Raw genomic sequence first — 12,611 nt, 5'->3', positions numbered from 1 at the left:
AACTGATAGATTAAGCCAATGATTGAAAATAGTAAATATCCTCACTTGGCCCATAGACAAACTCATCCCCAAGGGTGTCTTAGTTTCGCCACAAAGAGGCAGTGTACCAGCTACACTGCCAGTCTCACTTCCTATCAGACCGATAAGGGCAGCATTAACCTTAATAGGTACAGAATAAAAACACAGAGCAGGATAGCGAAGGCAGCCAACAAAATTCTCAGTGCACAATATCTGCATTAGACAAATAGTGCAGGACATCATAATCATAGATTATATATTCCCAACATGGGCTTTGGGAACAAGTCTGGTTCATCTGGCACGATCTCACAGATCTTTTTTTATCACGAGGTCCCAGGACTTTATAAGGTGTTTGAAATCAGAACTGTGGACAAAATCTCTTCCACCTGTTAAGTGAAGTTGAGCTCCTTCCTTCAGGACATTGATTTAATAATAATTGCTTACACTTATATAGCACTTTTCTGGACACTCCGCTCAAAGCTCTTTACAGGTAATGGGGACTCCCCTCCATCACCACCACTCTGCAGCCCCACCTGGATGATGCCCATTTAAACTGTGCATATTCAATAGAGCTAATTTATCCTTTATCCCCACAGCAATTAACCTGCTTAATTTAGGCAATTTTAGATTTTACTTTATATATTTGTTTTTTCATCGTAGACTTGTGTCTTTTATTTGTATGGGGTTCTTGTTGTGTTAAATGTGTTGTGTACTGTGTCATGTCTTTTACCCTCCTGCTGAGCAAACTACCCATCTGGGACAATAAAGGAAGTAGGCCAGCATTAAAAATCGCATCAGTGAAATGTGCATCTTGGACTCTCGGAAGGGAACAAAGGATTTGATGAGATTGGGAAGAGTTTGGCAAAGACGGCAGCTGTTGTCACTGCTCAGTCCAGTAAGGGGGCAGGCCCTTTGTTAGGGTTCCTGCGTTGGAGTTTAACAATGTCACATCCAGTGGTCACCTCAGAATAAACAATGACCACAATGGGTGTGGAAATTTCCTAACATGCGTTAGATTGCGCTCCTGTTGACTTTGTGTAGATGGATTGCTTCTTCCTAGCAGCTGGGGATTCTGGACTATAAAGCCCTTACTTTTACATGACAGCAAAGGCAGGGACAAAACCAGAGATGAACACTAATCTGATGAGGAGGGATTCAAGGAGCAAATATAAGTATGTTGTAATCTAGACAACAGAAATGCAAATTAAAGGGGAGAGTGGGAGAACTGTCTGCTTAGCTCTGTAAGTGGATGTTTAGGAACTGTATCGGCATGCTGGAAGGTTTTAATTGTCCCTAAAATGCAGTGTAAAAAGCAGTGTCTACCACAGGCACAAGAGAATCACACAGTGTGTGTATTGTGTGTGTATGTTTGTTCAACACCAGTTTCTTATCAGTGCCAATGGTGCTGAATGTAAACAGTTTTAAGGCAGTTTTCTGCACGTTTCAAGACCTGTATGTTCCTTTAGCATGTGATTGGGTGCTTAAATTAACGCTTCACAATACCCATATTACAATGATCTAAATAGAGTGAAAAGTGGATTGATGACAAAGAATTATTGGGATTCTGAACTGCATCATTAACATACTGATTCTGATTTGATAATATTGTATGCCACCAATAAATAAAACCTGTTTTTATTTGCTGCCATTCAATACATGCAATTCATATTCACCAAACTACCTGTTGATTCTGACTGATACCTCTCTTGCTCTCTTGGTGCTGTTTTACATCCTCATAATGACCACTTATTCCTGTTCTGTATATAATATTACTCTATATTACTTTAAATTGTACACACAAAATGTATTTCACATCTACTCATTAAAACTAAAACTGATTTGTTCTACAACAGTTGTGGTTTGACCTGTTTGGAGTTAAATATAGAAAAATAGTTTATAACCATATTCAACATTTTCTCAATAATAGCATGATTTCTTACAGTAATAGTAATAATTAAACATCTAAAACTGAAACCACATCTCTAAATTGTTACACTTGTCTTAAAACAGCGCTGCGGCTAAGGTGTTACTTTAAGCACAACTGTACTGCACTATATTTAAGGCAATCAGTCTAATCAGTAATAAATAATAACGCATTGTCTTTAACACATGTAACAAAGTTAATAAGAGAAGAACCTAAAATGACATTATTGTCGATAAAACAACATGCTGGTAGTAAACTTCCTCACGGGTGTGTTCAACACTTCAATATATAATGAGCGGCAATTATTGTCTGTTCACATGTGTGACCTCAGAATTTGAAATCGGAGACTACAAAGTGATTTGAAACTAGAAAATTTGAGTACAAAATACACTGTAGCACACATTTGTAATCTCAGGTATCGTTCTCCTTATATACGGATTAAAGAGTTTTACTGTAGATTGGCAGCTCTCGGTGTTGCGACTAGACATTTATTCGAGTAATTTGCGTTCCGAGTTTACAGGTTTTACAGATTATCGGGAGCGTTTCTGATGGGAATTGAACAGAGCAGGTTTATAATAGGATTAGACAAGAGATTTATCGATCGGCTTTAAAAAAAAAACATGTAGGTGGCCGTACAATTATAAGGTGTATTATTCTTAATTTGTTCTTATCAAAACGGGTGGTAGACTATTTTTAATTGTAATACTTAAATTAACAAAGGAAAAACATAAAATGGACTCAGTACTAAATATCATTCTTAGGGACAACCCAATTTCCTCAACTTGTAGCCGTTAAATGCATTGAAATGCTTGGGTTTATAAAATAAGGTTACATTAACCACTGTCGCTTCGCTTAAGCCGTGTTTAACCAGGTGAGCAAAGTAGCTGGTGATTTTTATTAATACATTATGTACATCCTTAAAACGAAGGCCCATTATTTGTTTATCGAGGTAATTGGCGTTCCTGTAAGACATTGCCCTGCTGTTTGTCCAGTTAATGGATTCATTTAAAGGAAGTTAGCCACCCAGGGAGAGCAAACTCCCCACGCAGAGTTTCCAACAAAAGCGTTTTGCACATGAGGAAATGTATTTCGCCTCTTAACCCAAATTTCTGCGTATATCCGTAACGCTTGGTTATTTTTTCCTTATTTTTTAACGCATTATAAGAAAGTCAGGAGGTATTGAAGTAATTTACCCCGCCTTGATGTACAGGATACCCCCAATTGCTTATTGGCTGTCGGAGCGGGTTTCGCACCTTGTTAACACCGCAGTTAGCTTTTCTTTACATTTGCTGATAGTTGATTTACATTTGCGACTTAATGCCATCTTTTACAGCTGTTGTCCCAGGGCTTAGGGGCACCCAGGCAGAGCTCCACCACTTGATATAAAACAGTGTGGCACAGGAGGTCTTCAACCACTCCTAGCTCGGGACAGCTTCTGGAGAAACGTTTCTGAAAGCTTTTTGCGAATACCGCCGAGCAGGAGCGCCGTGCCCACGGAAAACACGAAGATGATCTCTGCGGTCCTCGTCCTGTGCGCTTTGGCGAGCGGGTGCTGGGGCAGGCCCACCCTCGGCTACTTGGACAACGGATTTGCTGAGGAGAACGACTCGGAGGAGGTGCGCTCGGAGGCGCTGAAGAGGCTCTTGGAGGTTTTTGGAATGGGAGACGCGCCGCACGCCCGAGGCCTTCACAAGCAGCCCCCCCAGTACATGCTGGACCTCTACAACACCATCGCGGACGCGGACGGCGTAACGAAATACCCCGACTTGCTCGAAGGAAACACGGTCCGCAGCTTCTTTGACAAACGTAAGAGCGCGCCTATTCTTTGTTACATCCCGCTATGTAAGATGCAACGTACCTCAAAACCAAAGCAAAAATCTAATGGTGCTGTCTAATTAACTGCAACTGTCATTTTGCGACACGTACGCGCCAACCGGTTTCAGCCGTTGAGACCAATACAGTAATCGACAGCCAACTACAACCTAGTCCCCCGGGCAGCAAGAGAGAAGCAATTAAGGGGTTTTAAACTCGCAATTGAAAAGTTGTGGGTTAAAGTCCCAAGTGGAGTACTGCTGTAATACACTTGTGTGAGGTATGTTGCTTACATTGCTTCAGTACAAATTGCGCATCTGCAGAGACGGGTACCTATTGTACTCTGCTTGGGACTAAATCGTCGGCCGAAGAAGTAACATTCATAGAGACACAACATACTATTCCGTAGTCATTCAGATAGGCGGCTAAAGGTGAAATGCGCAATAACACTTCATGTAAGAGCGTTTCCAAGTGTTTTCTAACACATGCAATTGTATACTAACAATACACATTCTCTTTTCTCCTCCACCCAATGTAGTTCACAGCGAACAAATCCAGTTTATGTTCAGCTTGTCTACGGTCGCGAAGACAGAGAAGGTCCTGACGGCGGAACTTCACCTGTTCAAACTCCGACCACAGTCTTCCGTCGTATTCAGCAAACAGCACTTCTGTCAGGTACACTTTGTTTTTTATCCTACACTACAGTACTAACTGTCGCCGTTTCTTTCCAGATGTTAAATTAGTGATGTTAATTATGTACTGGTAAAGTGCCGAAGGAAAATTGTTCGAAGAGTAAATGTATCTTTCATAAGATTGCAAAGTATCAATGTTGTCATCCAACAATGCATTATGCCTTAGTTTGTTAGATAATAGATTAAAAAAATAGATGACAGTATACTTTTATTTACCAACTTGTTTTTGCGGCTCTGGCAAGGGCATTATTGACACGTTGCGGAAAGCGATTTACAGTATCTAGAGGGAATCGCAGCACAGAAATGTTTTTTTTTAATGACATCGCTTCCGGCGGGTCAGGACAGATAAGTTCAAAACGATTGCATTAATTTTAAAATATGTTAAATTTAACCGCGAACCGTTTTTAAAAATGATTGCAATTACAAAAGGACGTCGAGTCAGCTCAGAAATCATCACTTTCAACATAAACAAGTAAACCGTGGGATTATAGCAAATGTCCATTTATTTACGCCTGAATTTATGCAGGGAGAGAAAAACTGAAAGGAAAGAGCAAGTGATTTGCATCTTGGAGAAATACTGCGCTGAGGAGGAAGGTTGATTGTGTGTGCGGTGCTAATGAGGCCATGTGACCTTTTGTTTCCCAGGTGAGTGTGTACCAGCTCCTGGATAACAGCAAATTGAACATTTCCCAGAGCAGGAAGCTGCTGTCTTCAAGACTGCTTCCTGTCCACACCACTGGCTGGGAGGTCTTCTCCATCACACATGCAGTAAGTCCGCATTCCTCTGCCAGCAGCGCACACTCCGTCGTATTTAACAGAAACACTACAAATCTGTGATCCTGAAACGTGCTTTGGAATGTGTGCATTGGTTCAGATCCCATCTGCAGAATGCAAGCATTGCTGGACAGCGGTCAGACAGAGCCTTTAATAAGTCAAAATCACCGTCAGGAATGATAGACACACACAAGGCCACTTTACCAGTGTTGTAAAACAAGTTTTAAAGGCCCAAAGAGATGTTTTATACAAATTCTGAACTGAATGCACATCCATAACAGCACAGAACTGTTGCATTGCCCTGACGCAGTAGAAACTCAGCTGACAGAAGTATGATATGACTACAAAGCATGTTTGCGGCTACAAATGTGTCAACTATCCCCACCCCCTATAATTAATTAGATTAATTGATTGTTAATTACTTCTCGGTTGATTTCACTGTGTGTGTATCTTGCTATGCCTTGGACCACTGCAAGCTTCAAAGATCTATGGTGGCTAAGCTGTTTGCAGCTATAGGAATGGCAACACATCCTATATATATACATATATCCTGTCGTGCCTGTAGGAAATAACCATGAAGGGTCTGATCCAGGGCTGTAGGGGTCTTGCCATATGGGGACACAATTCAGCTCCATGTCTAATTCTGTCTCTGCTCCTCGCCGCTGCAGGTTCGGTCCTGGATGGCCGAAGAAGGCAGTAACCTGGAGTTGATGGTGGTGGTCCGAACTCTGGGGGGCAGCCAGATGGACGCGAAGCTGGTGCGCTTCGCCTCGGGCCGGAGCCACCACCAGAGCAAGCAGCCCATGCTGGTCCTGTTCACCGACGACGGCGAGCGGGAGGCATCCCTGGAGCACACTCTGCAAGGTGCCTATTCTGCAGCATCTGCAGGAGCAAAACACTGGGGCTCCTCTCTCCCTACGTAGTTAGATTTCCTTGCATCAAGACTTTAAGAACCATATTTGACCAATTATTCATTTTTGGATTAATGCATGTTTTGTTTTTCCATTGGGAGCTCTCATAGTGTAATGCCCGGTTTAAAAGCTGATCTTTAAAATGAAATGCGAGCTACATCCTTCTGCTTCCTCCTCACCAATGCTTCCTTTCCTTCCAGATCTCGATAAGGACTTGGCTCTCCCCAGCGTGCCCCATGTGCAGAGTCCCGCCGGTGCCCGCAGTGCCCGCTCCCTGGGCGATGAAGACAGCCTGGCCTGCAAGCGCCAGCCTCTGTACGTGGACTTTGAGGAGATCGGCTGGTCCAACTGGATTGTCTCCCCCCGGGGCTACAACGCCTACCACTGCAAAGGGTCCTGCCCCTTCCCGCTGGGCCAGAACATGCGCCCCACCAACCACGCCACTGTGCAGTCCATCATCAATGCCCTCAAGCTCACCAAGGGGGTCAACACTCCCTGCTGCGTGCCCGACAAGCTCTTCTCCATCAACTTGCTGTACTTCGACGACGACGAGAATGTGGTGCTCAAGCAGTACGACAACATGGTTGCTGGGAGCTGTGGGTGTCATTAGATGAGGTGTGGGGTACCCACTGATACTGACAAACATCGGAAAGCCTGACCCCACGAGGAAGGCAATGATGAACTCCACCTTCAGCCTGAGGCACGATGACATTTCTTACTGGCATGTAGGGAGATAACCTGACTGACTGTGCTCTGGGTTGGCACAGTGGCCCTAGGGTGAGCGTTGCTGCTGTGCAGTGCAGTGTTCTCCTGTGTTCGTGTGGGCTTCCCCTGGGTGCTATGATTTCCAGTCCAGCGACATACTGGTCAGTTAATTAGGTTATGGGAAAATTGGCCCTGCTGTCTGTGTCTGCTGTGCAATGGACAGGCGTCCTGCCGAGGGTGTATCCTGCCCCGCACCTGTTGCTGGTGTAACGGATCTTTGGGTTTCCGCCCTTGCCCCTCCTGCCCTGCCAGTTCGTCCCTCGCTGCCTGGGCTCGAACCCGGGTCTCCGGCGTCACGCAACGGGGAACTTGCCGGCTGAGCTAAAGGAGACCTCCCTCAGCCTGGGCGGCTGAGATCCCTGTTATACGCAGGGGCGTATTTGTTACACTTGCTGGGATAATCTCCAGCTCTCCCGCAACCCTGAATTGTATTAAGTGCTTAGAAAATAGATGCTTGGACGGTATTGTCTCGTATAGAAATTCATCCATGCTACATATTAATTTCACTGCTACTGCACCAAAAACTAGCTTAGCAGTTCTTTATCAGTTACACATTTCAGAAAGACTTTATTACACTTCTGTCAGCATTGGTACTTGTGCCATCAAGTGCCATAGATCTCTTCTCTATGTTTAAGAGCATTGCATGCTGTCATAGCATGCTGAACATAGCTGAACCTAGCTGATACAAAGTTTTACCCCAAGCATGGCTTTTATATATTGTATGTGTCACGTACTGTATATTGTCTGTTCCACAAACAGCAGGAATGTGGATTGTAGGTGTTAGAAATACTCACTTATAATGTGCAGGCAGGGGTATTAGATGACCATTATTCTATAAACAAATCTGGCCATCAATGGAAGGAATACACTAGATTGAAATGCATGAGACTATCCATCTGGACTTTATGAATCCTGCATTTTGGTTCCCTCTCACTTGCTGTGCTAAAATGGGGCTAAAATAGATTAAGGGACACAAGTGCTTGTTCCCTGGGGGGATGTAAGATGTGTAAATAGCTATAAATATTTAATATATGAGTAATTCTTAAAAATCCTGTAAATGTGTACATTTGTAAATATAACACCTGCATATGAAAGAGGAAAGGAATGTCCTATTAAAGTAAATCAAACTGATGTGCTTGGTCCTTCTTTCCTGCTGTTGCTGGAGGTCTGAGTGGGGAGCTGCATCAGTGTGCAACTGAAGGTTAACTCCAAGCTAAAAAGGCCTTTCAGCATGAAATTAACCTCCATGTATCTTCACAAATGTATTACGTTAGCATTTTTAAATGCATAACTATTCTTCTGCGTCGCAAAACTAATGGAGTCCTTGTAAAAACCAATGGGATTTGTATCAACGCCCCCATTCTCCTCCCTCTTAAAGGATTTGGGGTTGTTTTGGTCTTCAGACACCTTTTTGTTTTCTTCCGAGGCCTGGCAGCCCCAGGAACCACCGGTCCTCGACTCGCAGCCTCCTCTTGTCCTCTCGCTCACAGAGGGAGGCCGGGGTTCTCTCTTGAGAGCATCGGAAAGCTGAACCTGATCTCTCACTTCCGGTTCTGAGACACCTCCCCTCTCACCCCCCCGACTCTCGCCATCTGCTCCTCGTTATTTTGATCGTTCCAGCGTGACTGGCTGCCCATCTTCTTTGAACGTTTCATGAGGTGGGTCTCAGGAACGATTAATAATGGCTCTCCGCCTGCTCTGCGCTTCACCGGGTGCAGTCCCCAGGGGCGAGAAGGGAGATCCCCCCCCCCTCCACAGGGGCTGCAGCTGCAGGGCCCTCTCCCGCACCTGTGGAGCACCCGTCTGCAGGGCGCTCGGCTATCCCAGGATCCCTCAGTGCACTGACGAAACATGCCCGGCTAGTTTTGGTCAGCCCCTGCCTGCTGTATCTCTCTCACTGCTCACGGCAATGACTCTGATCGAATTGCATTGATCCCTACTCCATCCCTACCGTTGAATAGCTGTGGTTTAGGGAACCCTATAATCACCCAACCCTTCTGACAGTCAGACAGCTTGCTTCTGCTTGTCCTAGTAGAGCTCAAAATGTATTTCGGTACTAGGAAAATCATCTCTAGCGGACAGTATATGGCAATATGAAACACTGGCTCGGAGAGTTGAAGAAAAACAAGTTTGGGTGTAAAACCCAAGATTTCAGAGATGTGTTTCACTTTTAGGACTAATTTTAGCTTTTTTGAAGCTATTTTTCAGCTTTATTACAATATTGTTGGAATTTCTGGACTGTGGATGATTATGATATTTGCAAGAATACCCCACGTGTAAATATATTAAATAGTCATTTTACTAAGAGTTACTGTTGCAAAGAATAGATTCTAGACTATTTAAATACTTGTGGCACTTAATTGTACAAACATCTGTATTTAATATGTAAGTATGTATGTATTTAAGTTAAATTAAGCGATAAAAAGGAGGTTTTCGCTGTTCTCAATTTTAATTAGACTTATAACACACAGTACGCGTTCAAGTGTATTATGTTTTTAATATTTGCTACTTTGTATGTCTAAGTTATCTCTCCCACCAGAGTTGTTCGGTGCTCGGTCCAATTTTTTGTGTTAAGTATTACCTAGAGATATTTGAATAATTCAGTTAGAGCTCTGTGAAAGGACCCAAATACGGTTAACTGAAGCTCAAAATGCAAATTATTTCCGTTGGACCTCAATGAATAAATCGTTCTCAGTGTCCTCTGCCGCTTTGCTTTCTGACTCGAGTGCCTAACCTGTTAAAGCAGAAGACGTTTGAGTTTTTTTTGTTTCAGAAAACCTACAATGACCATGTTCTTGCTCTGCCTGTTCGTAAACTGCGTCTTGATTCAGATACCATGTGAGTTTGACGTTGTTTCGTATTTATTCTACCTGATAAAAAAAAATGCAGATTTCATCGCCGTCGTTGTTTCTTTGTAGCGGAAACAGATCCTGTGATCGGGGGTGTCAGGTTGTCAATCGGGTGTCCATTGATAGACAAAATCAAAATTAGTGAGCGTTTTCAGTGCGTCTCCGTCTCTCGGGGACACCCAACAGACGTTTTAATTGCTAACTCCGAGGAGGACAGTAATTACACAGGAACCTCGTTCCCGAAATTATTTGTCTTTGCTTTGCAATTAAACAACTGAAATACCCTTTTTTTTGTTTCCTTTTTTTTTGTCTTACAGATGTGTTGTGTCAAACAGTCCTGACCCAGACGAACTCGGTCACAGCGCAACCAGGAGAAACGGCAAGAATGAGCTGCGATATAGGACAAGGGAAGGACAGCAAGGTGTTAGGGTTCTACAAACAGGCAGTTGGGGGTGTCCCCCAGCTTGTCCTGTACCACTATCACAGCTGGGGCTCTCCTAGCTATGGTCCGAACTTCTCGTCCGACCGGTTTTCCGCCGACAAGAACAGCGCAGGAACCGTCTACGAGCTGATCATTTCCAGAACACAGCCGAGCGACGGGGCCGTGTACTACTGCGGGAAATGGGTTAACGCAGAGAGCAGATTTGTAACACAGTGATTCCGCCCGTGACAAAAACCCACGGCACAGCCGCGCAGCCCTCAGGCTCAATCGGGTAACAAGCGCCCGCGCAACAACCCTCTGGAAATAACGCTCCAGCCCTCAAACTCGACAGCTCTCTACAAGAGACACATTTTAATTAAAGAAAAAAAAAATGGAAACAAAGCTGACTTTAAAAAAAAAGGCGAAGCAAAAACTAGCGAACGAAACATTTGCATCAGCACATTCTGGGGATTACTTTATTCAATGTAAGACCATAATATATCTGACAAATGTCAATGTGACGTCAGGCTTTTAGATTCGTTTTGATTGTTATTTTACTTGTTTGTTTTCATGAATGCGTTGTTTGACAGTGGTATTAGTGATCTAGCGTTGAGGGGCTGATGTACCGGATCGCCCTGTGCGTTTACGGCCAAATTGGTTTAAATTGGATAAGAAAATCGGTACGAAAACTACAAATACATTTGTATACAATACAATACAAAAACAATAACGCTACAAAATTGCATATAATTGATCTGTAGTGAGAAAATGGGTCTTTTTGAATTGGAACAACGTTTAACGACAGATTGAGTTTAAGCAAACTTTAAAAAACTAGCATTGTCTTTTGTTAGTTTTAATGTTTCTTGGAAAAAAACAAAGTATAAAGCTTTTTTATACTCAGTCATGGTAATTGTCCTAAATTTGCATTTATTAGACTATGCGTTTATTGTATGTCTGTCATAGTTTATTAAAGTTTTCAGTTCGTTATGTTCCGTCTGTCGGTGTGGAGCTAAGGCAATTTACTATTTAGTAACTGTGGAAGGGCCAGTGGAAGAAATGTAGCTGTATCAGTTGTAGTTTAAAGAGTGTTAAACATTTAATAGTTTTTAAAGCTGAATACTACAAAATTAAGTACAAATTCTGTACAACTAAGGCATCTTTAAAAATATCTCTGATTTGAACTAATATTAATCTAATTATTACTAACAATAAATATATTATTTTATTTATCCAGATTACATACTGTAGTCTAAATCTTCAGTTTTGAAATCCTCCTCATCCCAAGAGTCACCTGTCCCGGCGGAAGAGCTGGACAAAGGGGAGGCCACGTTGGTGTGTCTGGCCAATAAGCTGTCCGTGGGGCTCACTGACGTCAGCTGGACAGCCAATGGGAGCCCGGTGAGCGGCGGGATCCTGACCAGCCCCGCCTCCCCGCAGACTGACGGCACCTTCAGCCTGAGCAGCCTGCTGGAGCAGCGATCGCCTGTTCTCCTGCACGGTCTCTCAGCAGATTCAAACCAGACAAACACTACAGCAGCAGCCGCTGTACGAGGACAACATTTTTCTTTGGCTCCTGATTTGATGTGAAAGTTTTGGGTTTTTCTTCCTGGTTAGTATGAATTTCTTATATGGACTATTTTTCTTTATAATTATCAGGTTGAAACTGCCTACTGATGACTGACCTGAAGTTGGTTGCTTTGCGATTGCTTCCTGTTGCTTGCTTTTGCTATTAAAATTTTTTAGAGATGACCATTACTTAACTCCTTAGTAGACCAAAAACAACCTAACTCTAGAATTCCCCCCCAGACACAGAGTAAGGCTTAAGAACACGTTTGTGAGTACAACACCTCCCAGACCTACACTAGAACAATCTTTTGGAAGAAATATTGTCTTCACACCTGCAGTATATGTACTTAACTGAAATACACTTGGACGCAAGGCGGGATGCACCCTGGATCGGACACAGATGCAGAGCACATACAGACACAAACATGCACACACACACACCAGGGCCAATTTTCTCAGGAAGACAATTACCCTACCAGAGTGTCTTTGGACCGTGGGAGGAAACCGGAGCGCCCAGAGAAAACCCATGCGGACATGGAGAAAACATGCAGACTCCACGCATACAGCAGCCCGGGTCCAAAATTGAACCCAGGGCTCCAGCGCTGCACCACCGCCACCACTGCCATTGTGCGATCCTTAAATTTCTTCACTTAGCAAACATCTACACACTCCCATTGACCCTTTACCAGTCATGACCTCCTAATAATCCCCCTCTCTGAACTGGCTTCATCACTTTGTTCTCCTCTCTACTGAGAGCTGGTGTGTGGGGAGAGTACTGGTGCACTATGGCTGCCGTCGCATCATCCAGGTGGGGCTGCACACTGGTGGTGGTGGAGGGGAGTCCCCATTACCTGTAAAGCGCTTTGAGTGGAGTGTCCA

The 12,611-nt window shown here is 43.7% G+C and overlaps 1 protein-coding gene and 1 gene segment (V, D, J or C); both read left to right on the top strand.

Annotated features, from left to right (window-relative positions):
* Window positions 1-3,450: 3,450 nt before the first annotated feature.
* On the top strand, window positions 3,451-7,899 carry admp (anti-dorsalizing morphogenic protein). The gene is made up of 5 exons (XM_088621698.1): window positions 3,451-3,748; window positions 4,293-4,429; window positions 5,092-5,214; window positions 5,889-6,084; window positions 6,332-7,899. Exons 1-5 carry the CDS (start codon window positions 3,451-3,453, stop codon window positions 6,739-6,741), a joined length of 1,164 nt encoding a protein of 387 aa, XP_088477824.1. The 3' UTR covers window positions 6,742-7,899.
* Window positions 7,900-9,577: 1,678 nt separating this feature from the next.
* LOC148639097 (putative non-functional immunoglobulin lambda variable 11-55) lies at window positions 9,578-11,153 on the top strand. The segment is given in 2 exon segments: window positions 9,578-9,734; window positions 10,063-11,153. Coding segments are annotated over 2 exon segments (396 nt in total).
* The last annotated feature ends 1,458 nt before the right edge of the window (window positions 11,154-12,611 follow it).

Source organism: Lepisosteus platostomus, chromosome 27 (genome assembly GCF_059453375.1).
Source record: "Lepisosteus platostomus isolate fLepPlt1 chromosome 27, fLepPlt1.hap1, whole genome shotgun sequence".
Classification (NCBI taxonomy): Eukaryota; Metazoa; Chordata; class Actinopteri; order Semionotiformes; family Lepisosteidae; genus Lepisosteus; species Lepisosteus platostomus.
The sequence above is the reverse complement of the archived record's forward strand: the minus strand, read 5'-3'. Positions and strand labels throughout refer to the sequence as shown.